This window comes from Arabidopsis thaliana, chromosome 5 (assembly GCF_000001735.4).
Source record: "Arabidopsis thaliana chromosome 5, partial sequence".
NCBI lineage: Eukaryota > Viridiplantae > Streptophyta > Magnoliopsida > Brassicales > Brassicaceae > Arabidopsis > Arabidopsis thaliana.
In genome coordinates, this window is record NC_003076.8 from 2,474,046 (window position 1) to 2,498,542 (window position 24,497).

At 36.8% G+C, this 24,497-nt stretch overlaps 5 protein-coding genes across 10 annotated transcripts; 3 read left to right on the forward strand and 2 right to left on the reverse strand.

Moving 5' to 3' along the window:
• Positions 1–13: 13 nt before the first annotated feature.
• AT5G07770 (Actin-binding FH2 protein) lies at positions 14–5,421 on the forward strand. Of its 4 annotated transcripts, none has more exons than NM_001342960.1 (17): positions 14–175; positions 786–1,066; positions 1,185–1,305; positions 1,666–1,910; positions 2,011–2,101; positions 2,368–2,439; positions 2,539–2,637; positions 2,741–2,782; positions 2,905–2,985; positions 3,080–3,130; positions 3,221–3,302; positions 3,462–3,556; positions 3,658–3,729; positions 3,805–3,921; positions 4,062–4,130; positions 4,237–4,303; positions 4,409–5,415. In NM_001342960.1, the coding sequence occupies exons 1-17, from the start codon at positions 140–142 to the stop codon at positions 4,975–4,977; spliced, it is 2,190 nt and encodes a 729-aa protein (NP_001332695.1). In that variant the 5' UTR covers positions 14–139; the 3' UTR covers positions 4,978–5,415. The 4 variants fall into 4 exon arrangements, with proteins under 4 accessions (NP_001332695.1, NP_196394.2, NP_001190251.1 ...); NM_001203322.2 differs by lacking the exon at positions 14–175 and having other exon boundaries at positions 519–1,066; positions 1,666–1,782; positions 1,864–1,910; positions 4,409–5,357; NM_120859.3 differs by lacking the exon at positions 14–175 and having other exon boundaries at positions 496–1,066; positions 4,409–5,394.
• Positions 5,422–5,468: 47 nt separating this feature from the next.
• On the forward strand, positions 5,469–8,805 carry FH19 (Actin-binding FH2 (formin homology 2) family protein). Its single transcript, NM_120860.3, has 14 exons — positions 5,469–6,002; positions 6,122–6,212; positions 6,372–6,443; positions 6,543–6,644; positions 6,762–6,794; positions 6,916–7,005; positions 7,142–7,192; positions 7,269–7,350; positions 7,554–7,648; positions 7,729–7,800; positions 7,872–7,988; positions 8,140–8,208; positions 8,318–8,375; positions 8,472–8,805. The coding sequence occupies exons 1-14, from the start codon at positions 5,662–5,664 to the stop codon at positions 8,591–8,593; spliced, it is 1,395 nt and encodes a 464-aa protein (NP_196395.1). The 5' UTR covers positions 5,469–5,661; the 3' UTR covers positions 8,594–8,805.
• Positions 8,806–9,077: 272 nt separating this feature from the next.
• AT5G07790 (uncharacterized protein) lies at positions 9,078–12,486 on the forward strand. Of its 3 annotated transcripts, none has more exons than NM_120861.4 (4): positions 9,078–9,593; positions 10,008–10,255; positions 10,342–10,885; positions 10,984–12,486. In NM_120861.4, exons 2-4 carry the CDS (start codon positions 10,028–10,030, stop codon positions 12,060–12,062), a joined length of 1,851 nt encoding a protein of 616 aa, NP_196396.1. In that variant the 5' UTR covers positions 9,078–9,593; positions 10,008–10,027; the 3' UTR covers positions 12,063–12,486. The 3 variants fall into 3 exon arrangements, with proteins under 3 accessions (NP_196396.1, NP_001190252.1, NP_001332443.1); NM_001203323.2 differs by having other exon boundaries at positions 9,078–9,295; NM_001342962.1 differs by having other exon boundaries at positions 9,078–9,241.
• Positions 12,487–12,494: 8 nt separating this feature from the next.
• On the reverse strand, positions 12,495–15,363 carry AT5G07800 (Flavin-binding monooxygenase family protein). The gene is made up of 7 exons (NM_120862.4): positions 14,620–15,363; positions 14,456–14,526; positions 14,209–14,367; positions 14,051–14,133; positions 13,229–13,364; positions 12,958–13,131; positions 12,495–12,854 (listed from the first exon to the last, which is right to left on the reverse strand). Exons 1-7 carry the CDS (start codon positions 15,194–15,196, stop codon positions 12,672–12,674), a joined length of 1,383 nt encoding a protein of 460 aa, NP_196397.1. The 5' UTR covers positions 15,197–15,363; the 3' UTR covers positions 12,495–12,671.
• A 1,791-nt stretch (positions 15,364–17,154) lies between these two features.
• AT5G07810 (SNF2 domain-containing protein / helicase domain-containing protein / HNH endonuclease domain-containing protein) lies at positions 17,155–24,497 on the reverse strand. The gene is made up of 25 exons (NM_001342963.1): positions 24,095–24,497; positions 23,567–23,926; positions 23,354–23,486; positions 22,894–23,069; positions 22,597–22,670; positions 22,470–22,505; positions 22,300–22,390; positions 22,009–22,068; positions 21,437–21,608; positions 21,198–21,263; positions 20,890–21,089; positions 20,661–20,762; positions 20,453–20,563; positions 20,271–20,336; positions 20,090–20,188; positions 19,770–19,931; positions 19,488–19,628; positions 19,329–19,406; positions 18,757–19,068; positions 18,495–18,682; positions 18,309–18,411; positions 18,050–18,195; positions 17,841–17,920; positions 17,552–17,733; positions 17,155–17,468 (listed from the first exon to the last, which is right to left on the reverse strand). Exons 1-25 carry the CDS (start codon positions 24,437–24,439, stop codon positions 17,367–17,369), a joined length of 3,585 nt encoding a protein of 1,194 aa, NP_001318502.1. The 5' UTR covers positions 24,440–24,497; the 3' UTR covers positions 17,155–17,366.

A 24,497-nucleotide genomic window follows, 5' to 3' on the forward strand; every position in this document is an offset into this window, starting at 1 on the left:
GGCCAGTTTGGTCTTTCTCTTCGTCGACTCTTTTGCTGAATGTGATTTCGAAGTTTTGTGTGAATGAATCAAAATCTTCAGATAAGTCGGAATCAAACTTTTAATTTAATTTCAGACAGTATGACACATGTGACATGTCATGTCTCTCCCCTCAACTCTTGCCATGTCTTCGTCTGTAAGTTTCCTGAGAATATTCTCCATTTTCCTGCAATCCAATCTTCTCTCTTCTCCAATGATAATGGCCCAGCAGATCTCGGATACGCTCTTCTTGCTTAATCGAAATTGAAATTAAAATAAAATATTTTAGTGCTAACAAATGTTTCATTACACTATGTTCTTCTAGGAATCTAGTTCAAAACTTCATTTTTTTCTCTTAAACTTGCTTCTAGGTCTGTAATGCTAATTTTATTGTTTTGTAATGGAAAGGATGGTCTAACCGACACATATATAAAGGAGTGGGGCTTGGTTTAGTTAGCGGCCCATTGGGCTTCCTGACTTTGTTGTTTTGGGTAGATAATAAATTCGATGCCGTTATTGATTAACTATTCAAAAAATGGATCAGACAATACTCTCTGTCTTGTCTTATCTTGTCGTCCCTCCAATTTTGGACAAGTCTTTTCCACAAAGTCAACTGTGCTGCCATTGATCATTCTCTTTATATTTTTTCTGGGAATTTTTGCTCTGAACTAGTGTTATTTGCTCTAAATCGGTGAAGAAAGCAGTTTGCTATTAAATCTCTCTACTAAATCATCTGTTTGGTTCCTGATCCAATGTCCCCTGTCGAGATCACTGGCGCTGATGCCGTGGTGACGCCTCCTATGCGTGGAAGAGTACCACTTCCACCACCGCCTCCTCCTCCTATGCGTAGAAGTGCACCATCACCTCCTCCTATGAGTGGAAGAGTACCACCACCACCACCTCCACCTCCGATGTTTGATCCCAAGGGTGCAGGAAGAGTTATTTGTTGTCTACGTCCAGGTCAAAACAAGTCTTCTCTGAAGCGATTTCAATGTGGTAAACTAACAAATGCCTGGGAAGAGTTACAGAGACATGGAGAAGCACAAACGTATTTAGACTAACTTTTTATGTTTGCGTTCCTTTTTTTCTTCTGCACCAGGCAGATATAATTGCCGAGTTATTAGACAATTATATCCTCATATTATTCCTTTTTCTTTCCATGATAGTGCCCCAGAATTTGATCTATCAGAGATAGAGGCCCTTTTCTCTGCTGCAGTACAAAACCAGGCTGATAAATCTGGAAGTCGACGAGAAGCTTTTGAGGCAAACCCCGATAAACTTCAACTGGTAATGTGAAATTTATATTCTTCTTTTAACATTTGGTTATTACTATTGTCATATAGCTATAAAAACAAGCGACTGAAAAGCATGTTATGAAATGCCAGAAATCTGAGTAATTTTAATAAGAATGTCTCTATAAGCATGTTATTAATTTGAAATTGCCAACACTCTGTCTTGTAGTCTGTTCAAAGTCTTCTGCAACTGTGCTTTCACAAGTCTATGCGATTGATCATTCTCCTATATTTTCTGGGATTGTTTTGCTCTGAACTAGTGTTATTTGATCTAAATCGGTGAAGAAAACTGTTTGTTGTTAAATCTCTCTATTAAATCGTCTGTTTGCTTCCTGATCCAATGTCGCTTGTCGAGATCTCTGGCGCTGATGCCCTGGTACCACTACCACCACCTCCACCTCCTATGCCTAGAAGATCACCTCCACCACCACCTCCGAGGTTTGATGCCTTTGATCATAAGGGTGCAAGAATGGTTTGTGGTTTTCGATGTCCAGTTACAAAAAGGTCTTCCCTGAAGCCTTTACATTGGGTTAAAATAACAAGGGCTTTGCAGGGGAGCTTATGGGATGAGTTACAGATACAATATGGAGAATCACAAACGTATTGAACTTAACTTTATTGACCAATCCATGTAATTCAATTCTGTGATACTGAGTTTTCTTTTATCAACCATTGCTTTTTTTTTTGTTGTTGTTGCTAGTGCAATAGAACTTGATGTACCAGAAATAGAGACCCTTTTCTCTGTTGGGGCAAAACCAAGACCAAAACCAAAACCTGAAAAAGTTCCACTGGTAGGTAATGTGAAATATTCCCAACACAGTTGGTTATTGTCAGATATTTTAACTTGCTCTTTTCTGGTGGAGACTTTTGTCATGTAGCTATAAACAAGTAGTATTACTTTCTGGTGGAAACTGTAAAATATTTTGTTTTTTAAGTTGTACTAAGCTACTCTCCAGCATCTCTTTCCCTTAGACTTTCTTCTACTCCGAAGCCTATTGCATGTCTGTATACTTTTGTGAATTCATTTTGGAGATTTGTTTGTCTTATGGTCTTCCAGATTGACCTTAAGAGAGCCAATAACACGATAGTTAACTTAAAGATATTAAAGATGCCGCTGCCTGATATGATGGTAAGCTCCAAAACCTTAATTACCTGAGTAAAAGTCAATTACTGGTTAATCTTTCATAGCTTAATGATAATTATCCACATTTTTCTTTGCATCGTCCAGGCTGCAGTCATGGCAATGGATGAGTCTGTACTAGATGTTGATCAAATAGAGAATCTTATACAACTTTGCCCAACAAAGGAGGAGATGGAGCTTCTTAAGGTGTTACCTCTTGACTTTTGAGTAGCAATATCTACTTGTGTCTTTATTTAAGTGATCATTTACTGACACGAGTTCTTGTTCGGAATTGACTGCTTTGTTGTAGAACTATACTGGTGACAAGGCAACCTTGGGAAAGTCTGAGCAGGTGTGTTTAAGTCTTTAGAGATTATCAATCTCGCATTGTTTTGGCTCCTACTATAAATATGGGTAGTAATTAGCTTACTTAAGTTAATTCATTTTCTCCTGTCATCAATTTTGCTATCGCAGTGCTTACTAGAGCTAATGAAGGTGCCACGATTTGAGGCAAAGCTTAGAGTACTTTCCTTCAAGATTCCATTTGGCACTAAGGTGTGGCTGTATAACTTATTATGTTATCTTCTATCTGATTCTTTAGAGGAAAACGTAATTCTTGGTTCTGTTGTTAATGGTGATTACTGTGCAGATAACAAAATTCAGAAAAATGTTAAATGTGGTCAATTCTGCGTGTGAGGAGGTAAGATGGTACAATAATCACTTCTAGTTTTTGTGCAGTCCATAAGCTTCTCCTTCTTATACTTTTTTCTCCTCATTTCTTATTCATCAGGTACGTTCTTCACAAATGCTAAAAGAGATTATGAAAATTATTCTCTTCCTAGGGAACACACTGAACCAAGGAACTGCGAGGGGTGAGTATTTCCTAACGCAACACAATAAAATTTATCTGTTCAATGTGAGCTAAGTTCAAGAAAAGAATGGCGCCTTTGTTTCATTGCATCATATACTTTTGTTTTGTCTGAACGCAAATCATTTGTGGTTAATAAAGACCCTTGCTCTGCTTTCTGCAGGCAGTGCAGTGGGATTCAGGTTGGATAGTTTATTGATATTAAGCGAGACACGTGCTGATAACAACAAGATGACTCTCATGCATTATCTTTGCAAGGTAAAATACAATGCGAAAGAAATAGATGCTGCATGTTTTAGAAATGATTTGGCTTAGGAGGAATACATAATCCTGAATCCCCTGATCTTTCTTTTTCCGAGGTCCTTGCTTCCAAGGCAGCAGATCTACTGGACTTCCATAAGGATCTTCAAAGTCTTGAATCAACTTTAGAGGTTTGCCTTTGTACTTACTTTTTCCGTCCTTAGCGCAGTAAGTGGCTCATCATTTGATTGTCCTGTCTATTGCAGATAAATTTGAAGTCTCTGGCTGAGGAAATACATGCTATAACCAAAGGATTGGAAAAACTGAAGCAGGAGCTCACCGCATCCGAAACTGATGGTCCTGTTTCTCAAGTTTTCCGTAAAGTATGTTGTTGTTTTTCTATCTATCTCGATCTTTTGCATATCTTTTATCAACCGTGAATTTGAGATTAGGTCCATGACTGTGCCACATAACGTAATTTTCCATCACTTTTGTAAAATCTAGTTTTTATGTTTTTCAACAGTTATTGAAGGACTTCATATCCAGTGCTGAGACTCAAGTAGCAACTGTATCGACTCTTTACTCCTCGGCGGTAATTTTTGTCAACCTCTACTAGACTCCAAGCGCCTAACCTTTGGCAATGTGTTTGATCCTGAGATTACTTTTTTTTTTTGAATAAATCTTATGATGGACGACAGAGAATAAATGCTGATGCACTTGCACACTATTTTGGCGAGGATCCTAACCATTATCCATTTGAAAAAGGTATACAATGAACATCATCCTCATTTGTGCTAATACATTAGAAGAAAGTGGCTCATTGTTATGTTGTTGCTAATAAGAATACATGTGGTGATCGATTGCCTGCAGTTAGCGCGACACTCTTGAGTTTTATAAGGTTGTTTAAGAAAGCACACCAAGAGAATGTCAAGCAAGAGGACTTGGAGAAGAAGAAAGCTGCAACGGAAGATGTATTTGGTGGGCCTGACCACAACATAGACTCAGATACTTCTTTAGATGATTCGGAGGCCAAATCGCCTTCTAGAATAAGACCTCCGCCTTCTATACCAAGACCCCCTTCACGTCCAAGGTATGCATGCTGCCGAATACCTGCAGTTAATCCGCCTCCTCGCTTGGTGTGTGGCCCATATCCGCTACCTCGCTTAGTGCGTGTAGGATCCCCATCACCACCACCTCCCTCGATGAGTGGAGGAGCTCCACCGCCACCACCTCCACCTCCAATGCTTGTTGCCAGTAGAACAGCTCCACCTCCTCACTTGAGTCATGTACGTTCAATCCCTTTCCAAACTCGCTTGGTGATGGGCACATCTCCGCTACCTCTTTTAGTGCGCGAAGGAGCCCCACCACCAACACTTCCCTCGATGAGTGGAGGAGCTCCACCGCCACCACCTCCACTTCCAATGTTAAGGTACCAGTAGAACAGCTCCTCTTCCTCACTTCAGTCATGTACGTTCAATCCCTCCCATTCCTCCTCCCCCACCAAGTCGTAGAGCTCCTCCACCCCATCCTTTTGGTAAAACAATTCACCTCTTCCATCGAGTCACAAAGGGAAACCAAAATAGATTGCCAAAGAGACATATAAAAACTTGTGTGGTCGTACACCTGCATATATATATTTTCTTGATCATCTTCCTCCGCAAAGAGACATACTCCTTCATCTGATTCTTCCATTCATTTTCACAACTTTGTGATAGCTACTGGATTTCATAAAGGCCTTCTTCCAAGACTGAACCGGTTCGACCGGATGGTTTGTATTATAAAATTGATTCTTATCTTCTAATAAATGAGGACTAGTTTGCTGGAATTACAGCAAACTATATTTTATTCAAAAAAAAAAGGACAATCTCCAATACTCCGTCGTGCTTTTAAAAAATTGACAATGTCTTGTCGTCTGTTCAAGACACATGGAATTTGGGACAAAGTCCTTTGCCCAAAGTCAACTAATCTTTAACAAGTCTATGCGATTTGATCATTCTCTTTTATTTTCTGGGACTTTTTGCTCTGAAAACTAGTGTTATTTGATCTAAATCGGTGAAGAAAGTGATCTGAAACAATCTGTTTGTTGTTAAATCTACTAAATCCCCTGTTTGGTTCCTGATCCAATGTCGCTTGTCGATATCTCTGGCGCTTATTCCCTGGTACCTCTTCCACCACCACCTCCTCCTCTTATGCGTAGAAGAGCACCACTGCCACCACCTCCACCTCCTCCTCTTATGCGTAGAAGAGCACCACCACCTCCACCTCCTCCTCTTATGCGTAGAAGAGCACCACCTCCACCACCTCCACCTCCACTTCCACGTCCATGTTCACGTCCACCTAAAACAAAGTGCTCCCTGAAGCCATTACACTGGGTTAAAAAAACAAGGGCTTTGCCGGGGAGCTTATGGGATGAGTTACAGAGACGACAAGAATGCCGCGATATCGAGGATGAACAGATTCTCTGGTAATACCCTGAAGAAACTGAATTCCAATGGACTGAAGAAGGGAGAATTAAAGTTCCTATATCATTGACCATTGCTTTGCAATTAATCTATCATTTTGTTTCCTTGTTTGTTTTGCTAGTGCAATAGAACTATCAGTATCAGAAATAGAGACCATTTTCTCTCTTGGGGCCAAACCAAAACCAAAACCAGAACCTGAAAAAGTTCCACTGGTAATGTGAAATATTCCCAACACAATTGGTTATTGTCAGATATTTTAACTTGCTCCTTTCTGGTGGAGACTTTTGTCACGTAGCTATAAACAAGTGACTTTTGTGATTCAATATACATTCCACTCTTTTTGAAGAGTTGTTTGTCTTATGACTTTCAAGATTGACCTAAGGAGAGCCACTAACACGGAAATTAGGCTAATGTTATTAAATATTCGGCTGCCTGATATGATTGTAAGCTCCAAAACCTACATTACCCTAAGAAAAAGTCATCACTGGTTAGTCTTTCATAGCTTAATGCTAATTATCCACATTTTTCTTTGCATCGTCCAGGCTGCAGCCATGGCAATGGATGAGTCTCGACTAGATGATTTTGATCAAATAGAGAATCTTATTAACCTTTTCCCAACCAAGGAGGATATGAAGTTTCTTCTGGTTACCTCTTGACTTTTGAGTAGCATTTTCTACTTGTTTTGTGAAATATATATCAATTATTCACTTTTTATTGACACGAGTTCTTGTTCTTGGTCGTAATTGACTGATTTGTTGTAGACCTACACTGGTGACAAGGGAAATTGTGAGCAGGTCTGTTGAAGTCTTGAGATTATCAATCTTGCACTGTTTTTGGTTCCTACTATATATTATGGTTAGTAACTAGCTTACTTAGTTAATTCATTTTCTTCTGTCATCAATTTTGCTATCGCAGCTATTCCAGTACTTACAAGAGGTAGTGAAGGTGCCACGAGTAGAATCAAAGCTGAGAGTATTTTCCTTCAAGATTCAATTTGGCACTCAGGTCTGGTGGTATTATTACCTATAATGTTATTTTCTGTCTATCTGGTTCTTTGGAGAAAATATTTTTGGTTTCATCAGTAACTGTAGATTCTTGATCCCTTTTTTTTTTTTTTTTTTAAATGATGATTACTTTGCAGATAACAAAACTCACTAAAGGTTTAAATGCGGTAAATTCAGCATGTGAGGAGGTAAGATTTTTGTGCAGTCCATTTGCGTTTCTCTTTCTTGGACCATTAATCGATCTCCTCATTTCTTGTTCATCAGATACGTACTTCACAAAAGCTAAAAGATATTATGGAAAATATTCTGTGCCTGGGGAACATATTGAACCAAGGAACTGGGAGGGGTGAGTGAGTATTTCTATTATTTTTACCCAAATATCTTTTGGCTTTAAGATATTTCCTAACGCAACATAATAAAATCTGTGTGTTGTTCAATGTGAGCTAAGAAAAGAATGGCGCCTTTGTTTCATTGCATCATATATACTTTTGTTTTGTCTGAACGTAAATTCTTTGTGGTTGATAAAGACCCTTGTTCTTTTTTCTGAAGGCAGGGCAGTGGGATTCAGGTTGGATAGTTTATTGATATTAAGCGAGACACGTGCTGATAACAGCAAGATGACTCTCATGCATTATCTTTGCAAGGTAAAATACAATGCGAAAGAAAGAAACATGCAGCGTCTTTGCTTTAGAAATCATGAAACCCTCCTCTTTGCTTTTCCCAGGTCCTTGCTTCCAAGGCATCAGATCTACTGGACTTCCATAAAGATCTTGAAAGTCTTGAATCAGCTTCAAAGGTTTTCCTTTCTACTTACTTTTTCCGTCCTGCTGTAATTGGCTCATCATTTGATTGTCCTGTCTATTGCAGATACAGTTGAAGTCTTTGGCTGAGGAAATACAAGCTATAACCAAAGGATTGGAAAAACTGAAGCAGGAGCTTACCGCATCCGAAACTGATGGTCCTGTTTCTCAAGTTTTCCGTAAAGTATGTTGCTGTTTTTCTATCTTCTCCATCTTTTGCATATCTTTTATCAATCATGATTCATGAATTTGAGATTAGGTCCTGACTGTGCCACATAACTAAATCTTCCATCAATACCAGCTGCTAAAATCTAGTTTTAATGTTTTTTCAACAGTTATTGAAGGAGTTCATATCCAATGCTGAGACTCAAGTAGCAACTGTGATGGCTCTTTACTACCCCGCGGTAATTTTTGTCAACCTCTACTAGATTCCAAGCGCCTTACCTTTGACAATGTGTTTGGTCCTGAATTTGCCATTTTTTCTTGAATCAATCTAATTATGATGGACGACAGAGAGGAAATGCTGAGGCACTTGCACACTATTTTGGCTACCATTATCCATTTGAACAAGGTATGCCTCGGAAACAATAAACTTCATCCTCATTTATTCTAATACCATAGAAAGTGGCTCATTGCTAATAACATACATGGTGATCGATTGCTGCAGTTACCGCGACACTCTTGAGTTTTATAAGGTTGTTTAAGAAAGCACATGAAGAGAATGTCAAGCAAGCGGAGTTGGAGAAGAAGAAAGCTGCAAAGGAGGCGGAAATGGAGAAGACGAAGTAACGAGTCAGTGTCACTAAGAAAAAGAGCAAGCGGAGTTGGAGAAGAAGAAAGCTGCCTTATATAACTGACCATAGTGTGGTAACTCAGATGTTCTTTTGTGTTGAAATAAACAAGTGATGTATATACTTTCACTGCTTGGTTTTGTTAAAATGTGTGTGGTTGAGAAAAAAAAACAGTTGAAATTTGCATTCAATTAAAATATTTGATACTAATTCGAACTTGGGACTCTGAACAGAAGAAGAAGTCCTCCTCCCAAGTCAACTGATATTTTATGTGTGGGCCGATCTACAATTTCTTTTATTTTCGTAAAATGGCCCATTTAAAGGCCTTCAAGACTGAACCGGTTCGACCGGATGGTTTGTCTTAAAAAATTGATTTTAATTCTTTCCAATAAATGAGGATTTGGTTTGCTGGATCTGTAATTCTCCAGAAATAGTTTTTTTGTTCACTTTTTTTCTATGTAGGAAATGATAAAAAGAGAATAATTTTCTCTGACTTGGGAAAGTAAGGATACATTAAATGAATAAATGTAATAAGAAAAAGACAAGAGGAGGAAGAAGAAGAAGAATCAGATAGAGACGAAAAAAGGAGTAATAATCTTTTTTTTTCTTTTTCTTGGAGTTGGAGTGGGTCTTTTCTCTCACACAGGTCTCTCTCTTCTCAACTCTTCCCATGTTGTTTCGCTTCTTCTGTAAGATTTCTGTAAGTTAGTTCCCTCAGAAAATTCTCCATTCTCCATTTTCCTGCAATCCAATATCTTTATCTCCAAAGATAATGGCCCAGCAGATCTCAGATATATAGAAGATCCCTCTTCTTTTGGTCCACTTTCCCTTGTTTACATTTTCCCGAGAAAACAAAAAGAAAGCTTTTTTGCTTTTTTTTCTTTCTTCTCTGCTTTCCCAGCTTTCAAGCTTCTGAAGTAAAAGAACGAAGCTTTGTGTTAAAATCTCAGAATTTTGATTATTCTTCGGATTGAAAAAAACTGTTCCTTTTCCTAAAGGTAGATCCTTTCACTCGTTTTGATTTCTGGGTTTCTTCATCGGCAGATTTTTTGTTCTGTTTCTTTCTTTAAATACTCATTTAAAATCTATACTTTCTTTCATTACTATGTTCTTCTAGGAATCTAGCTCAAAGTTTCATCTTTTGCTTCCTTCTTGGTCTTTAATGCTTACAATGTCTTGTTTTCTTCTTCTTTTTTTGGCAATCAACAATGTCTTGTTTTAAAGCTTGGTTTTTCTTTTAAACCACTTATGATTTTTCTGCCTACAAAATGTTGTTAATAGTCTTTGAGATCTTATCTTAAATCTCATCTTTTTACATTTGCATATTTTGTTTGTATAGAGAAGCAGATTTGATGATGCATTGTGGGGTTTACTTTTTTATTTTATTTTAATGATATTCTTTCTTGGTGCAGAGTGTGAAAGTGAATGAAGAATGCAGCAGAACAGCTTTTTCCTTGGGGTAAACCGTGACATTACGGATGCTAGAACTGCCTCTGGCTGGAGTTTGTGTCCTGTACTAGACATTGATACGACTAGATACGGCGTGAACGTGCATGTTGATGATACATTCTCTTTCTTGTATAGTGATCTTTATCTTAGACAAGTAAAAGAAGCATTAAGACACACCATGCTTGTACATGAATCTGTCTTTGAAAGTCAGGTGCGTTTTCTTTTGTAATGCTTCTTCATCTTTGTTGTTTCCTGTTTCCTCTCAAGTTTAAGAGTTTGATACTTTTTCCATTTCAGATCTGTGAGCTTCATCGTCTGTATCGGAAGCAGAAGGAGCTGATGATGGAAATGGAGGAAACTCGACATAATAAGGCCTTGTACTTGAATTCTGGTTTGCCTATCCCTAGAACACACTGGATGAGTTCGAGCATTTCCGCATACCAAACTAGGAATTTGCCTCATGAAGAAGAAAACATTTCTAGACTTCTTGTAGATAACAAGGTTGAGAAGTTTGAAAAGAAGAAGGTCTTGGATCTTGAATTACCGGTTTTTGAGTATAGTGATATGCTTGAAGAAGTCCATGAAGCTCAAAACTTTTTGGAAGAGCAATCTCTGCAAAGGATGTCTCTGGATTCGGGTAAGCAGTCGAGTAAGCTACAACTTGATTTGAATGAACCTGCCAAGATTGAGGAACATTCAGATTATGTGTTCAATCAGTTTCTAAGTTCAGTTATATCAAATGAAATTGGAGAAGAGTCTGATACAAAGAATGAGGGAGAAAGTTTAGTAAAAGGTTCCAATGGGATAAATGAAGCGCAAGGATCTGTAAAATGTCGAGAAGGTAAGAAAATGGAACAATAGGTTTCTTCTTAAGCATTTTGTCACACTTTCTTAATATATTGAATGAAGCCTAAATGTTCTGTTATATCTTTTGAGCAGATTACGTAATTGACTTGAATATGTCTCCCCCGTCATCCGAAGAAGAATTAACTATTGTTAAGAAGTTTGAAACCGAGAAACCTCAAGAGTCTTCTTCAGTTTCGCTGCATGGAAAACACGGTTTAGATCAGCCGCAAGGGGTTGTCCAAGAGCTACCATGTTTAACTAGCACTTTACTTTTGGACAAGCGATATAAGTCATTGATGACAAGGTCAAGGTCAAGGAACAAGGTAAAACATTGTCCAAGCAACAAAACCTTCAAAGGCTCAGATCATGACCCGCACTCGAGTGGTCAAGCCTCCTCAGAATCTCAAAGCAATCAAACGAGTATGGAGAAAGGGAGTTCAAGTTCTTTGTCTGAGGCAAAATCTGCAAAAAAGGGGACTAGTCTAGGAAACAAAAGGCATTGTAAACCACAAATGAAATCCAGTAAGGGTCAAAAAGTAGTTGCGAAAAGGAGTGGAAGAGTTAAACGGAAGAGGAGCAGAAGGATATCTCTTGTTGCAGAGGGAAATTATCAACAAGTATCTGCAGCTGAGGCTATAGTTGATATTTCTAGAAAGTCTGGTCGAGAAACTGCTGCTTGTATCACTTCCTTAAGCAAAAATCTACTTTGGTTCGCCGACATTTCTTCCTCGGTTGCTGAGGACAACAAAATAGACACATTGCAGCTGACAGAAAAGAAGCTAGAGGAGCACGAGACAAATCTAAGGTTGAACTCTTCAGACAACATTGCAGCAGTCTCCAGCATTGTCCTTAAAAAGCAGAGGAGAAGCCGAGCCAGGCAAGGGAAGCGGAAATGCCAAGATGACCAGCACATTGTGGACACATTTTCAGAATGGGAAGCTAATGATGATCTGCAGGTAATAGGAAAGCTAATGGAAGCGTCTGACTTAAAATGGAATTGCTGGTTCCCTAAGAACAAGAGCAAAAGCTCTCCTCCTAAACCAGTAGATGCTTTCACTTCCTCCGGGGAAGAAAAAACAGGCGTCGATTGGGGAGCATTAAGAAAGCGAAGACGAGGCTCTAGAATTCCTGCTGCTGATTTTAAGCATATGATCATCAACCAAGTAGTATAGCCAAACTAAAGAGGTAATTACAATACTTGCTATAGTTTGCTTCATGTTTTTTTGGAGAATCAAGAATCTTACGGAAGATGATGATTTTTGTAACAAGTCTTGTTCTAGAAATGAAGACTACATAGGAGATGATATTAAACTGTTAGAATATCAGTTCATCAAAAGGCAAAGAATGTGTGTTTAAACTGGAGATGGTACTGAAGAAGTTATACATATATAAGCACTGCAAATGAAAGTTCAAAGTTTGTTAGACCAAAGATTATCAGTCTTCAACATTACCATGACAATGACCATGGCCATTGTGTTTTTAATTAATGATTCTTGACTTGGTCCATTCAAAGGTTCAAAGCTTTACTTTTGCCTCAAATTTATATGGTTTCTGATTTCTGAGGAAAATGTTTATAACCAAATTGATGTCTTTTTAAAATAGAGATCTCCATTGATGTTGCTTACGATATTGTACTATACTGATGAAACAAATGTATGGATATAAATAGTCAACCAAAAACGTAGGCAGATCAAACTAAATAAAGGAAAGAAACAACAAACAAACAAATGTATGAATATATAATAAACTCTTTCTTTCTAACATAACGATAAATGAGTAATTCAAGAATTGAAGTTTGTGAAATGAGAGCTTTGAAGAGCTTCTTGTAGGAGTTCATGATCATCCCAAGAATCGCGATAAGTCTCAAGATTTTCTTGTGAATTATTGAGAGCAGACAAACATAGTAGCTTTCTCCAATCTTCTAAATGCGGAAACCCAACATAATCCGCGTACTTATCGCAATACTATAAGCAAAGAGATTCAAACACAAACTTTTTTATTAGGGCAATGAAATCAAAAGTATACAAAAATGTTAAAAAAAATTGTCAGGAAGGTTTTATTAACTACCGTGAAATCGGCAATGTCGTGAGTGTTGTGTTTAGGGACTCCGGCTAGATCTCTTGACCGGTAAAACTCGTCTACTGATTGTAACATTTGGTCAGGAGAAGGAAGAGATGACTTTCCTGACAAAACTTGTGCTATCCATTTTGCTTGTGCTTCAAAGAATGGGAATCCTATCAACTGCAAAATACCAAAAATGAATTGTCAAATTTTGTTTAGAGGTAAAACCAATGATGTTTTAGTTAAAACAAAAAAAAAAAGAGATAAAATAAAGGACCTTTCTGGGGATACCGACAAAGGAGAGAGAAGGGGAGAGACAAGGAGGGAAAGTGTGTTCGAAGAGTGGACCAACTCTATCATCATCCACTTCTATTCTTCCTTTACTCTCAAGAAATGGAAACTTGTACGAGTACCTGTGTTTTGGTCCCCCAACATATAAATTATTACTTTAAGTAATAAACAAAATACATAAAAGATCCACAAAATGCATAAAAGATCTAAAAACATATGACAGAAATTGATTATTGTTGTACAATATGATGGCCCCAAGAACTAGGGGAAATCAATTGAGAAGACCAATGTAGAAAAGATTTGTAGCCCACTCATTCTGGCTTTTACATACTATACTATAATATAATATTGATATTTTCAGTGATATATAAGTGAATTTGTATTTTTTGTTCGATCGATATGATTTTCTAGTAAGACTAATATCTAAGTTACGCAATATCAAAAAAAAAAAAAAAAAGTTACGCAATATCATGCAGATTCCAATAATTTATTATTTCTTTTCCAGTCTTTTTTTTCTTACATGAAACAATAATTTATGAAGACCACAATACCCCACAAAGCCAAAACACAATTAATTAAATTTAACTTAACGTTAACTAATTACGGCGGCTAAACACTATCTGAGAAACCTTAAACATCATCATCTATTTGTCTTCTCTAACGGAAACAAAAAGTAGTAATTTTAGTCTATTTACTCAAAGTTGTTTATATATGCGAATCATCTGTTTTATAATGAACTAATATTTTTATCATGTAAATAAATAGATTAAGATAAGGTTTTTCGTTTATCTAAAGATCTAAATCTTACCCGGTGCAATATAAAATTGTATCAGCGACGACCCAAGAACCATCCACAAAAATGACTTTCCCATCATCCTCTAAAGATTCAATCTACAAAACAAAAATCAAAGAATGAAACTTTTAAATCCAAATTTATACAAACTATATTATTAAAGTGAAGAGAACCTGTGGGTGAATAAGAAGGTTTGGGTGTTTGGAAATGACTTTTGAAAGGCCAGAAGATATATCAAGTGTCTTGGCACTTAAATGAACTTCCTTTGCCACTTCCACAAGCTCCATTGATATGTCTTGTCCACTCATTGAGTTCCCAACCACCACCACCACCTATCACCATCATCATAACCATCACCGTCATCATAACCATAACCATCATTATCATCACCAAAATTAAAGATATAAAAGTTTCAATTACCTCATTACGAAATGGATCAGGCACCCTGTAAACATGGCTATGAATTTGCTTCCTTTTCCAAGAATCCATTCCTATAACCATCAAAGAAACATGAAAAAACAAATCAATAACCATAGATACACATAACATGATTAAATGCGAAAATAATATGAACAATAATATACCTTTAATAGAGGGCAATCTAGGGTGAGAGTAATGACCAGTAGCAACAACAACAGCATCAAAGATCTCTTCCATAACCTTACCACTAAATTTCTCTCTACTTCTCACAATCCACTTCTTCACATCATCCTCTTCTTCTTTTTCTCCTACAAACTCAACCCTAACATTAAACCTAATCATCTCTCTTAACCCAAAAGCTTCACTAAAGTCCTTAAGATACAACCAAAGCTCCTTATGCCCTGGAAACCTCCTCATATCTCTCCCTTTCTTCGCCAAAAACGGAAAATCCGAATAACCCATTATCTCTCTCGGTGAGGTTAGCCTCAAGGAAGAGTAAATGCTGCTATGGACCTTCAGTTCACCATTAATGGAACCACTACTTCTTCCTAAGGGATCTTCTTCTTCTACGTTTGGTTGATAGAACCATTGACCTCCTACGTCTTCGTTTTGCTCCAACACCACCACTTTGTGTCCTTCTTTTCTTAGCTCCCTTGCCGAGACTAACCCCGCCGGTCCAGCTCCGATCACACATACCTTCTTTGATCGGCTCCTTGATGCTTCTGATGTGAACGTAACCATACTTGTTAGTTTGAAGAAAGATGGATTTGGAATGGCTTCTTGATTTGGTTTCTTTGTGTGGTCTCTCACCGGAGGTTGTTTTTATAGTAGAAATTTAAGACTTCCTCACTACTACATCTCGATATGGCATGTTTCATATCTCTTTATTTTTTTACCTTTTGCTGGTTATATAATTATTACATTTCTAATCTTTTTGCAGATTACATAAAATTGTTTTGCTTATTTCAAGAAAAATGATATATTTGACAGAATAAATACATGACAAATCAGACTGACTGGTAATAATAAAAAAATGAATTGTTAATAAATACGTACATTCTAACCTTCAAACTGATCAAAATCCTAATAAGTATTACCATTTTGAATACTCAATTAAAAATAATAATTCAATGGGTCCCGATTTGATATCAAAAACTCTGACCGATCCACCTTCTTCGTCGATATGACTATTTTTGTAGGTCAAATTCATATTTCCACGAGAAAACTAGTGTTTCAAAACTTTTTTCTTTCTTTTCTTCCGGCAAAAGAGATTCATAATTAATTAAAAACCATCATTTTCCTTAGAAAACAATTTTAAAACTCTATATCATTGCTTTGGCAATTGGTTACTTAATTGTATGCTAAAAACGGTAACTATAATTAGCTTGGCAATATATCGGAGAGAGATACATGTGTTTTGATATTGATATAATTAATATATTTTTGTTGCATATATACTTATGCCTTATATTCTATTTTTAATTTTAACCGTATAGTTTGATTTTTTTCTGAATTTTGGATGATAATTTATATGAAAACTCAGTATATACCGACTTACAAATATCAAATCTTATTAATATTAAAGTAAGAAAAAGTGAGACAAAAAGTTAGTAAACCCTTTCGAACCAAGTTAAAAGAAAGGTGAAAAACAGTCTTGAGACACAAAATAATGGCTATGTGTCCCTCCAACTCAAAGAAAACTCCTTGCTGTTAAAAGTTGTGCTTAGGGTTTGTTGGAAACATTACCCACCTCTATATAATATACATACATATAGTATATATGTATGGGAATCAAAGTGAAACTAAATTTAAATATGATAAATAATACAAATAAATGCTTTTAAATGTTATTTTCAACTAGTATAGGTTTATATATAAAAACTTGATTTTAAATAACAAAAATAACGAAATATCTACAATAGTTTTCCAAACATGAATGATATGTTATACATATCAATTATACATATATGATTATATATGCAAATATTACAAGTATAGATAACCAAATTATTGAAATTGGGAGAGGAAGACTAAAATGGGTCCCCACATATTGGAAAGAGTAAGTCTTAAAGGCAAGGGAACATCAACAATTATTTCATTGGGCTCTTTATGATCCCATCCTCCTACGATTACATAACCCCTCATGAACTATAAAACCAAACTCAGATTTGATATATATAATTGATATTTTTATCTCATGAAAATTTAATAAGAAAATGGATAAAAACTCTATCTTCATGCAACGTATTGGGAGTTACGTATAAAAATGAATAAAATAGATGCAATTAAATTTTAATATGTAGGTTTCTCTGAAGTTTACCAGATTAAATTATAATGTACTTGTGTTTATCTTTTAAATAGTTGGTGAAAATGAGGTTCTCTTCTAAATAATAAGAGTTTGAAAACATTAAAAAAAATCAAAACATCCGATTAGCAGCCATGAAAATTGGTGTATGGAAACATTGAAATATTTGTTGTCAACAGTATTTTATATTATTACTTATTAGTTTATGTAATAAAACGATGATACGTAATAGCACTGGATCGTCTCTTTGTTTTCTCCAGTATCTGTTTCGCCCATTGGAACATCCTTGCTTGTTAATTACACAACAAATTTTCTTTAATTTATTTATATAAAAAGAAAAAGTCTTGAGTATTTTCAATAATTAACTTCTTTTTGTTGCTTATTTATATAAAAAGAAAAAGTCTTGAGTATTTTTCTTTTTTTCAATATGACTTAGTATTACGCCATTTTAAAAAAAATTAGGACAACATTGCTTTTCTGACAAGAAACTGCCGATGAAAGAGGCTTTGATTCCAAGCAAAACTGTGATTACAGATACAAGGATACAAACAGGACCTGTGCTTTGTCATTGAGAGGTCAATCTACTGACAAGTCAAAAAATGAGTTCTATGAGGCATCATGATTGATTTTCTGATCTATGGAGTAGGCACTACCAGGAACTTCAATCATTAGTTCATCTTCCTCTTCATTGGTAGCTGAATCAGTCTCCTGGAAACATACAGAACAAACATTTAATGCTACATCGAGTCTTTTGTAAAATTCCCCCATTTTCATTTAAGTCTCAGTCATACCTTTGTGTTCTCGTCAGCCGAGAGATCTTTTTGCTTCGGATTGTTTCTGAGTTCGTTTAAAGTGTTTTTGAGTTGCTTCCTGGCTTTGGACCGTATCAGTTTACGTTCTGCACATTGAGCTGCAGTGACATCGGCATGGCAAGCCACACATAGTGTCCTCATGTTCTCTAGCCGGCACTCGCCTACCAATGATCCAATAAAACTTGTTATGTCAGTTGAATTCACAAATTCAAACGTTTATTGAGTGATCTAGTGTTAGGCCTATCTAGTGTATGAGATTAGGATTTACCTCCGCCTTGGTAGACTGGAATGATATGATCCGCATGCCATGCATTTCCCTCCGTTGGATCATTAACCAGGGTTTCAAGCCTTGAACATTAGATGTGAAAATTAAGAATTTCAGTTTCAAAAATAAAGTGTATGTTCAAATGCAGTAATTAAACTCCTTATGATATTCAAATAGAACTACAAGAAAAAAGTTGGGCTTGAATGGCTCACAAGTTCTTCCGGGCAAACAATTCTGGAGCAGCTTTGTTTATGTATGTACGTCGTTTTTCCAGTGGTAAAGGCCTTAACCGTTTGACAAGTTGGTGGCAGTCTAATTTGCAGTTTGTGCAAATTCCATGTTCTATCTGAAAAAGTTCCTGAGATTTGAAACCTTACACCTGTTAGTGATGCACTAAAGATATACTTGATATGAAACTTTGTTAATCAACACTCATTTGCATTAAATAATGAAAGAATGGCCAAGAAAAACCTGGCGAATGTATCTGCTGCTTGTTCTTGTCCGGTAGTCTTCATAGCATGCAAGCTCACAGAAAAGATCCTCTAAATACTCAGGCTCTTTGGCGTTGTATCCCCTAGATCAAACAAAAAATTTAAAGTTAATTAAAAACAGTAACCAAAAACTATCAGTCAGTAAATACACCATGTTTTCACTCACGCGCAGGGCTTTTGACAGAGTTTACAGAGTGGTTCGTTGCTCATACTCCAAGCTTGGGTGTATTCTTTTTCCTTTCTTTGGTGACCACTTCGAAGGTTGACCTTTATCCACACTGCATTTTCAGGTAAAGGAATGCTGATCTCAGAAAACGGTGTGTTTCGTCTTTTGCTCCCTCCCCTAAGCAATCCCTGATACAAAAAACTCTTAATAATGGTTTTGGAATCAAAATATTTGGTAAGCACTTCTCAGCTACAAGATATACCTCGCTGTTGTGACTAGTACTTTCACTCAGGTAGCTCAACTCCAGTGATAAAGGTAGTTGCAAAGGCTTTCCAAGTAGTTTCCGCTTTTCGATTGGCCGTAGCGATTTCCACTCTTTCATAAATTCTAAGATAGCAAGTACATGAACCGGGTCATCCGTAATGGATTCAGGATTTTTTTCTTTCGTGGTACCCTGACTTGGATTGCTTGCTTCAATCTCCTCTGGACGGAAGTTTTGGAAATGAGGCCTTGGTCTTGGATCTTTCCCAGGAATGCAAGAGTATAAATGAATTCTTCCAGTGTTTTGGCTCACCTGAAAGAATTTAAGATCTGATTTATATGCGTTTTCAACTCCAAACAAGTAAAGATAATGTCATTTGTAAATTTCCCAATAGAAGTAAGAATCAGATTGCAGCGTAGATCCAATAAACTTAGAAACTGACACGAGATTGAAAAGTATGCAGTGGATTCACCAAATTTGGCCTCCTTGTAATGATTGTACTTTTCATGACCACCAAGGCAACAAGAATAACAAATGAAATATAAAGAGCCAATGCAGACTTTGAACTTTACCTCAAATCTCAGAGAATCTATGAGTGGAAAAATGGAACTGGAATCAACTTCTTTCACAAGCCCATCATCAGCAATAAGCTGCATCATAAGAAAATGTATTTACATTTTAGGACATGTCAGAGAAGAAAAATAGACCTTTCATAAGATTTAAGTTCATACATTTTTAGGCTTATGATTTTCTTGGTTTTCCTGGGCTAACATAGTCAAAGAAATGGTGCCAGAAGACCTCATGCCAGAGCCGGAACCATTCTCAACAAAAGGACAGACTTCTAATATTTCCAATTGAGAAGTCATGTCGTCCTGCTAGGCCAAAAAAATCAAAAAGCATTCAGCCAAATGTCTCCTTGATTATGGAACTCAGATATTCATGGTATACGAAAGATAAATTCCGAGGTCATAAAGGTCCAAACTATTTGATCAATGAAAAGTCAAGAGATAAACCTTGAGATCAATAGTATTTGACACATCTGTCTCAGTTCCCGGATCGTCACAGCTTTCAACAATCTTATCAGCTACTACAGTATTTGATTCTGATGGTTGCCCTTCAAGAACTTCTCTTTCACTGCTTTCTTCAGCAGGCTTGAAAATAGATGCTCCTCCAATCTGCCCAGACAATTTTTTTATCATATAAACTAATGGTTGTCATGTGAATAAAATTAAGCCTATGACATATGAATAAACCTCTATGTGGTGTGAACATCTAATGGGAAGGACAATAATCTACTGAGAATTGAGAAAAAGAGCAAAGATTTGAGAGGTACTTCGATTTCAGTCTTCCCATCATATTTTCCATCAGTGGTAGATGAAATACGGTGCAACTTCTTGTTTAGATTTTGCCAATTTGACTCGTCCATAGTATCCTGTTACATAAGAGTCGCTATTCAATTATAGTGGATAAGGCAAACTTCAAGTAACTAGTATAACAGCAGCAAACGAGTTTACCTTCGCGCAGAAGATGTATACATTTACTGCACTTGTTTGGCCTCGCCTATGTGCTCTATCCTCAGCCTTCAAAATGTAATCAATTGATTATGCATCTAGCAGCCTTACCGCATTTTGCAGATAGGTTTAAGAACAAGAACAAGAAGTTAAAAAGTATAAAAAGAGCAGTACAGGGAAAATACCTGAAGCAACAGAGACGGTGTTTTAGGCAATTCAAGGAACACAACATTTTGTGCTGCTGAAAAATCCAGTCCAACTCCTCCAGCTTCTACACCAATTATTGCAATTTTTACCTGGATGGGAAAGCCAAAGCATAGGTCAAATACCACACATTCTAACAGGCACAATAAATTCAAGAGTTGATAAATGTATAGAAGATATTGTGCATACCTCACTAGAAAACTGAAATGACTGTACAGCCAATTGTCTATCTCTTGGCAATGTCGTCCCATCAATGCGAACAAAACCAATCCCTTTATCACATATAAATTCCTGAAAAGCAATAATCACAAGAAAAAATTTAAAAGCAAAATACTTGTTCGAATATGTTAAATGAGCTAGCAGAGATATAAAGTTTTGAATTTTCAAAGAGTTAATGACGAGAATTAAATATATTAACCTGAATTCCATCCAGAACCTTATGGTGATGTGCAAAAACGACCATTTTAGTTGAGCTTCTGTCTCCATCAATTTCTTCTGGGGTATAATCCAATCCTGATAGAAGTGGATGTAGAGATAACCATTCACGAAAGGCAGAAAGCTTTGCAATGCCAAGTTGTTGATAGGAAAGTTTCCCACATAGTTGATTCTCTTTGTCAGCTAAAGCACAACAAAAGGAAAAAATGAAAAAAAAAAGAGAGAGAGTCAAATATATGCAAAGAGAATTGTCTCCTTGACATCTATGGAAAGAAAACAGTCAAAACATACAGTTAGGGCCATCAGAATTCTCTGCGTTTACATGTCCAGCTTCATTTGATCCACGAGCATTTTGGTCTATACTTAAAAGGCAGCATGTGTTAAAACAGTGTACGGACCACAGTAGTTAACTAGATGTAAACTCCAAGACACTTAAGGTTTGTGTTAATGGCAAAAATATAATGCCTCGAATACTGATGATAAAAACAGTTCAACATCATCACTAGGTTGGTATAAAGCCAGCCACATACCAGGTTCATGTGACTTCTCTGTGACTTCTGCTATAGCACCATCCTTTTGTTTCTTAGCCTCGCTGACAATAGCCATTGCTAAAGCTATATCAGACTTCTTTAGCAAGATGGTTACGATTTGCCTACGTTTTGGGGGTAACTGTGTTAACAAATGCTGCTTCAGTCTTCTTATCTATAACAAACAAAAAGGAATTTTCACATGACATAGTTCTCCACCAAATCACAACACAATACAAGAAACTTTGGCATAACATATAAGTGATATCATTTCTTTTCTTTTTTTCTTCACAAATTTCACGAACAGCTCCAGGCAATAAACAGATAGTTAACTGAACTGTGAATGTTGGAACATGGGAATATTTTCACCCACAACTCTAAATTTAATTCTCTTCATATTTATCTAGAAATACTTCTAAAGTTATAAGTTGTAACAAACATTCAAATTATGGTTTGAGAGACTAGTCCTATCTGAATTCTGAGGAAAATTCAATTAGAAAAAAACAAGTTTCCCAGTATCGACCATTGTTACGGAACCATTAATGCCAAACTGAAATAGAAGTATAAGAATTTACCATCACTGTTTGGTTTAGCAGTATGTTTAACTCCAGTAAGCGAGTACCCTTGGAAAAATCCTGAATCGTTGAACAAAAGATTTGTTACCATCTCGCAACATTAACAAAAGAAAAAACTAAGATAAGGGAACCAAAGTTCATATCAGAAAGGAAGTGATTGAAAAGAAATAAAATGAAGTATGATAGCAACATCCTCTATGGGTGACCATTTACCATGCAATGGGAGTATTATGCACTTAAAATATGGAATAATGACGACACAACAGGCTACCACATAAAGTCCAAATTTACCTGGAAAATCTTCCCTTGGATACCTCTGACAAGCCCAACTTCACAATAGGTTTTCGCAAACTCATACTTATCTTTTCCCAGCAAACCAGGCCTGGTGACAGAATCAGTGTTAGAAAAGGTAAGTAGTGCGAATCCAATCTTTTATGTCAAAAAGTTTGCAGATGACTTGCCATAGCATGTTTATCTGATGGAAAATGTCGAAGGGCCTGTGGTCACATAGGAAACAAATATAAGGATAAATTACAAATTCGAAGTAAATGGAAGATACTGATTTTTACAGAGTTAAGTTTCCACAACCTCGATACAGAAGGAGTTCCTGACAACAGAATTATGTGCTTAACCTTTTCAGCAACATCAAGGACTGTCTTTATCTGCAAAACATAACCGAACGTATTTTGACTACCAACCTTTTTTAAAAAGCACAAAATCTCCACTCAGAGTTAAGGATGTCTCATGAAGTGTTAGAGAAAGTGTCACTGAATCATCTCTGTGTTTATCGAAGGTAATTAAAGTCAACCAGGAAATCATAGAAAAGGGGACACAGGAAGCCATGCTTAAAAATCTCATTAATGAGGAAAACGAATTCTTACATACCTCAGGTGGATCTGACTTCTTTTTCGAACATCGTAGATGATGAGATTCATCTACTATCAAGAGGGCCCATTCTCGCTCTAGCATGGTCGTCCGGAGATGCTGAAGCATCTTGTATGAGATAACCACAACTTTTGGCCATCTTGGTAAATAGGCAGGATTATCTTGATGACCGAATACTGAAACCAAAAGTTTCATCAAACACAACTCGATTTGAAAAGATAGCCAATTAAAGCTTTAGCTTTAGAGCTCCAGAGGAGAAAAAAAAAGTATTAGAGACAGAAATTGCTAAATTGCAATTCTGTATTCCATCAGTTAATATGTGCAGGACTTGGAAGTGAAAGATAAAACCAGAAAGGTAACACGCAAAATTGTTAATTCTGTATTCAACTAATGTAGCTAACAAGTGCAAGACACATAAGTTTAGAAGAGAAAAGATAGGCAATTCAGTAGAGACTTTTACCGAGATGTACGTCAGAAGGCAAACAAGATGGCAACCAACGTTCCAATTCTTCTGCCCATGTGAAACGCAAAACAGCAGGACAGACAACAAGTATGGAACCCTCACTTATGAAGCAACCGGCAATGGCGATGGCCTGACACAAGATTGAACACTCAAGATTAACTACTTTACCAAACTACTAAAAACTTTCTTCTACAATACCAAATATATAACCTGAAGCGTCTTTCCAAGCCCCATTTCATCAGCAATGAAACACCTGCCACCTCTCCGTAAACCAAATCTTAGACCATCAAGTTGGAAAGGCAAAAGGGCATTCACCAATTTCCTTGGCAGGGTTTCAATCAGTTGTTCAACCTTCTCCTCCGTATAATGTTCAGGTAAACAAGGTTGCCATTTCCCGGAAATATATGACTGAGAAAGTTTCTCAACAACAGCCAACGTTTTCCAAGGTACCCCTTCAACTTCAACGCTCTTGGACCTTTTAAGACATCCAGAGACCTTATTGTAGTCTCTAATCTTATAAACCCCAGCTTTTCCTCCATCATCATTTTGAGTGTAGTGTAAAGGAATCGCCTGAAAGTAAAATCAACTAGAATATCAACTTCGTTCTTCGCATTATACTAAAACCCCTAAAAAATCGGAGACTCAAAATTTCCCCTTTTCGTAAAATTCTCTTCTACATTTCGTCACCCTTTAACAAAAAACAAAACTTTACGCGAGAAAACTCAGAGAAGAACTTACATCAGATAGAATCTTTCTCAATTGACGAAGGCACTCTTGTTCTTCAGGGCATCGAAACCCTTGCAATTGAACCGGCGTAACCGAAAACGAATCAGGAGAACAGATCTCGAGCCTGACGCGAAACTTTTCCGGCACACTAGTACTCAATACTCGTACCGGTTCGTAGTTCCGATACCCTTCTTGAGGACACACATCGTTACTACCGTCAAGCTTTCGACATTTAGCTAACCTGAAATCTTGTTGTCGCTGTGGGTTTTCCGAAGAATCGAACGACTGCTTTCGTTTCTCCGCAAAAGCTAACCGAGTCGCTTCGTCTCTTCGCCTTTGCTCTTCGGAAACCTCCATTGATTGAATCTGAGAGTTGTGTGAAGAAGTGAAGAGAAGACATTTTGAATTTTGAAAC

Bases quoted from the DNA above. Each gene is read 5' to 3' on its own strand.
- AT5G07810 (NM_001342963.1), bottom strand. From the start codon at position 24,439: ATGGAGGTTTCCGAAGAGCAAAGGCGAAGAGACGAAGCGACTCGGTTA. The intron at 21,264-21,436 runs GTATGTGGCTGG...TTTTAAGTATAG, and splicing joins AGAGAAGTCACATGAACCTG to ACCAAAATGCTCGTGGATCA. The intron at 19,932-20,089 runs GTACCTCTCAAA...TTGTCTGGGCAG, and splicing joins ATGGGAAGACTGAAATCGAA to ATTGGAGGAGCATCTATTTT.
- FH19 (NM_120860.3), top strand. From the start codon at position 5,662: ATGTCGCTTGTCGATATCTCTGGCGCTTATTCCCTGGTACCTCTTCCA. The intron at 6,795-6,915 runs GTCTGTTGAAGT...TTGCTATCGCAG, and splicing joins ACAAGGGAAATTGTGAGCAG to CTATTCCAGTACTTACAAGA. The intron at 7,989-8,139 runs GTATGTTGCTGT...TTTTTTCAACAG, and splicing joins TTTCTCAAGTTTTCCGTAAA to TTATTGAAGGAGTTCATATC.
- AT5G07770 (NM_001342960.1), top strand. From the start codon at position 140: ATGTCTCTCCCCTCAACTCTTGCCATGTCTTCGTCT. The intron at 2,440-2,538 runs GTAAGCTCCAAA...TGCATCGTCCAG, and splicing joins TGCCGCTGCCTGATATGATG to GCTGCAGTCATGGCAATGGA. The intron at 3,730-3,804 runs GTTTGCCTTTGT...TGTCTATTGCAG, and splicing joins GTCTTGAATCAACTTTAGAG to ATAAATTTGAAGTCTCTGGC.
- AT5G07800 (NM_120862.4), bottom strand. From the start codon at position 15,196: ATGGTTACGTTCACATCAGAAGCATCAAGGAGCCGATCAAAGAAGGTA. The intron at 14,527-14,619 runs GTATATTATTGT...TGATGGTTATAG, and splicing joins TAGATTGCCCTCTATTAAAG to GAATGGATTCTTGGAAAAGG. The intron at 12,855-12,957 runs GTAGTTAATAAA...CTTTGCTTATAG, and splicing joins ACGACATTGCCGATTTCACG to TATTGCGATAAGTACGCGGA.
- AT5G07790 (NM_120861.4), top strand. From the start codon at position 10,028: ATGCAGCAGAACAGCTTTTTCCTTGGGGTAAACCGTGACATTACGGAT. The intron at 10,256-10,341 runs GTGCGTTTTCTT...TTTCCATTTCAG, and splicing joins AATCTGTCTTTGAAAGTCAG to ATCTGTGAGCTTCATCGTCT. The intron at 10,886-10,983 runs GTAAGAAAATGG...TCTTTTGAGCAG, and splicing joins ATCTGTAAAATGTCGAGAAG to ATTACGTAATTGACTTGAAT.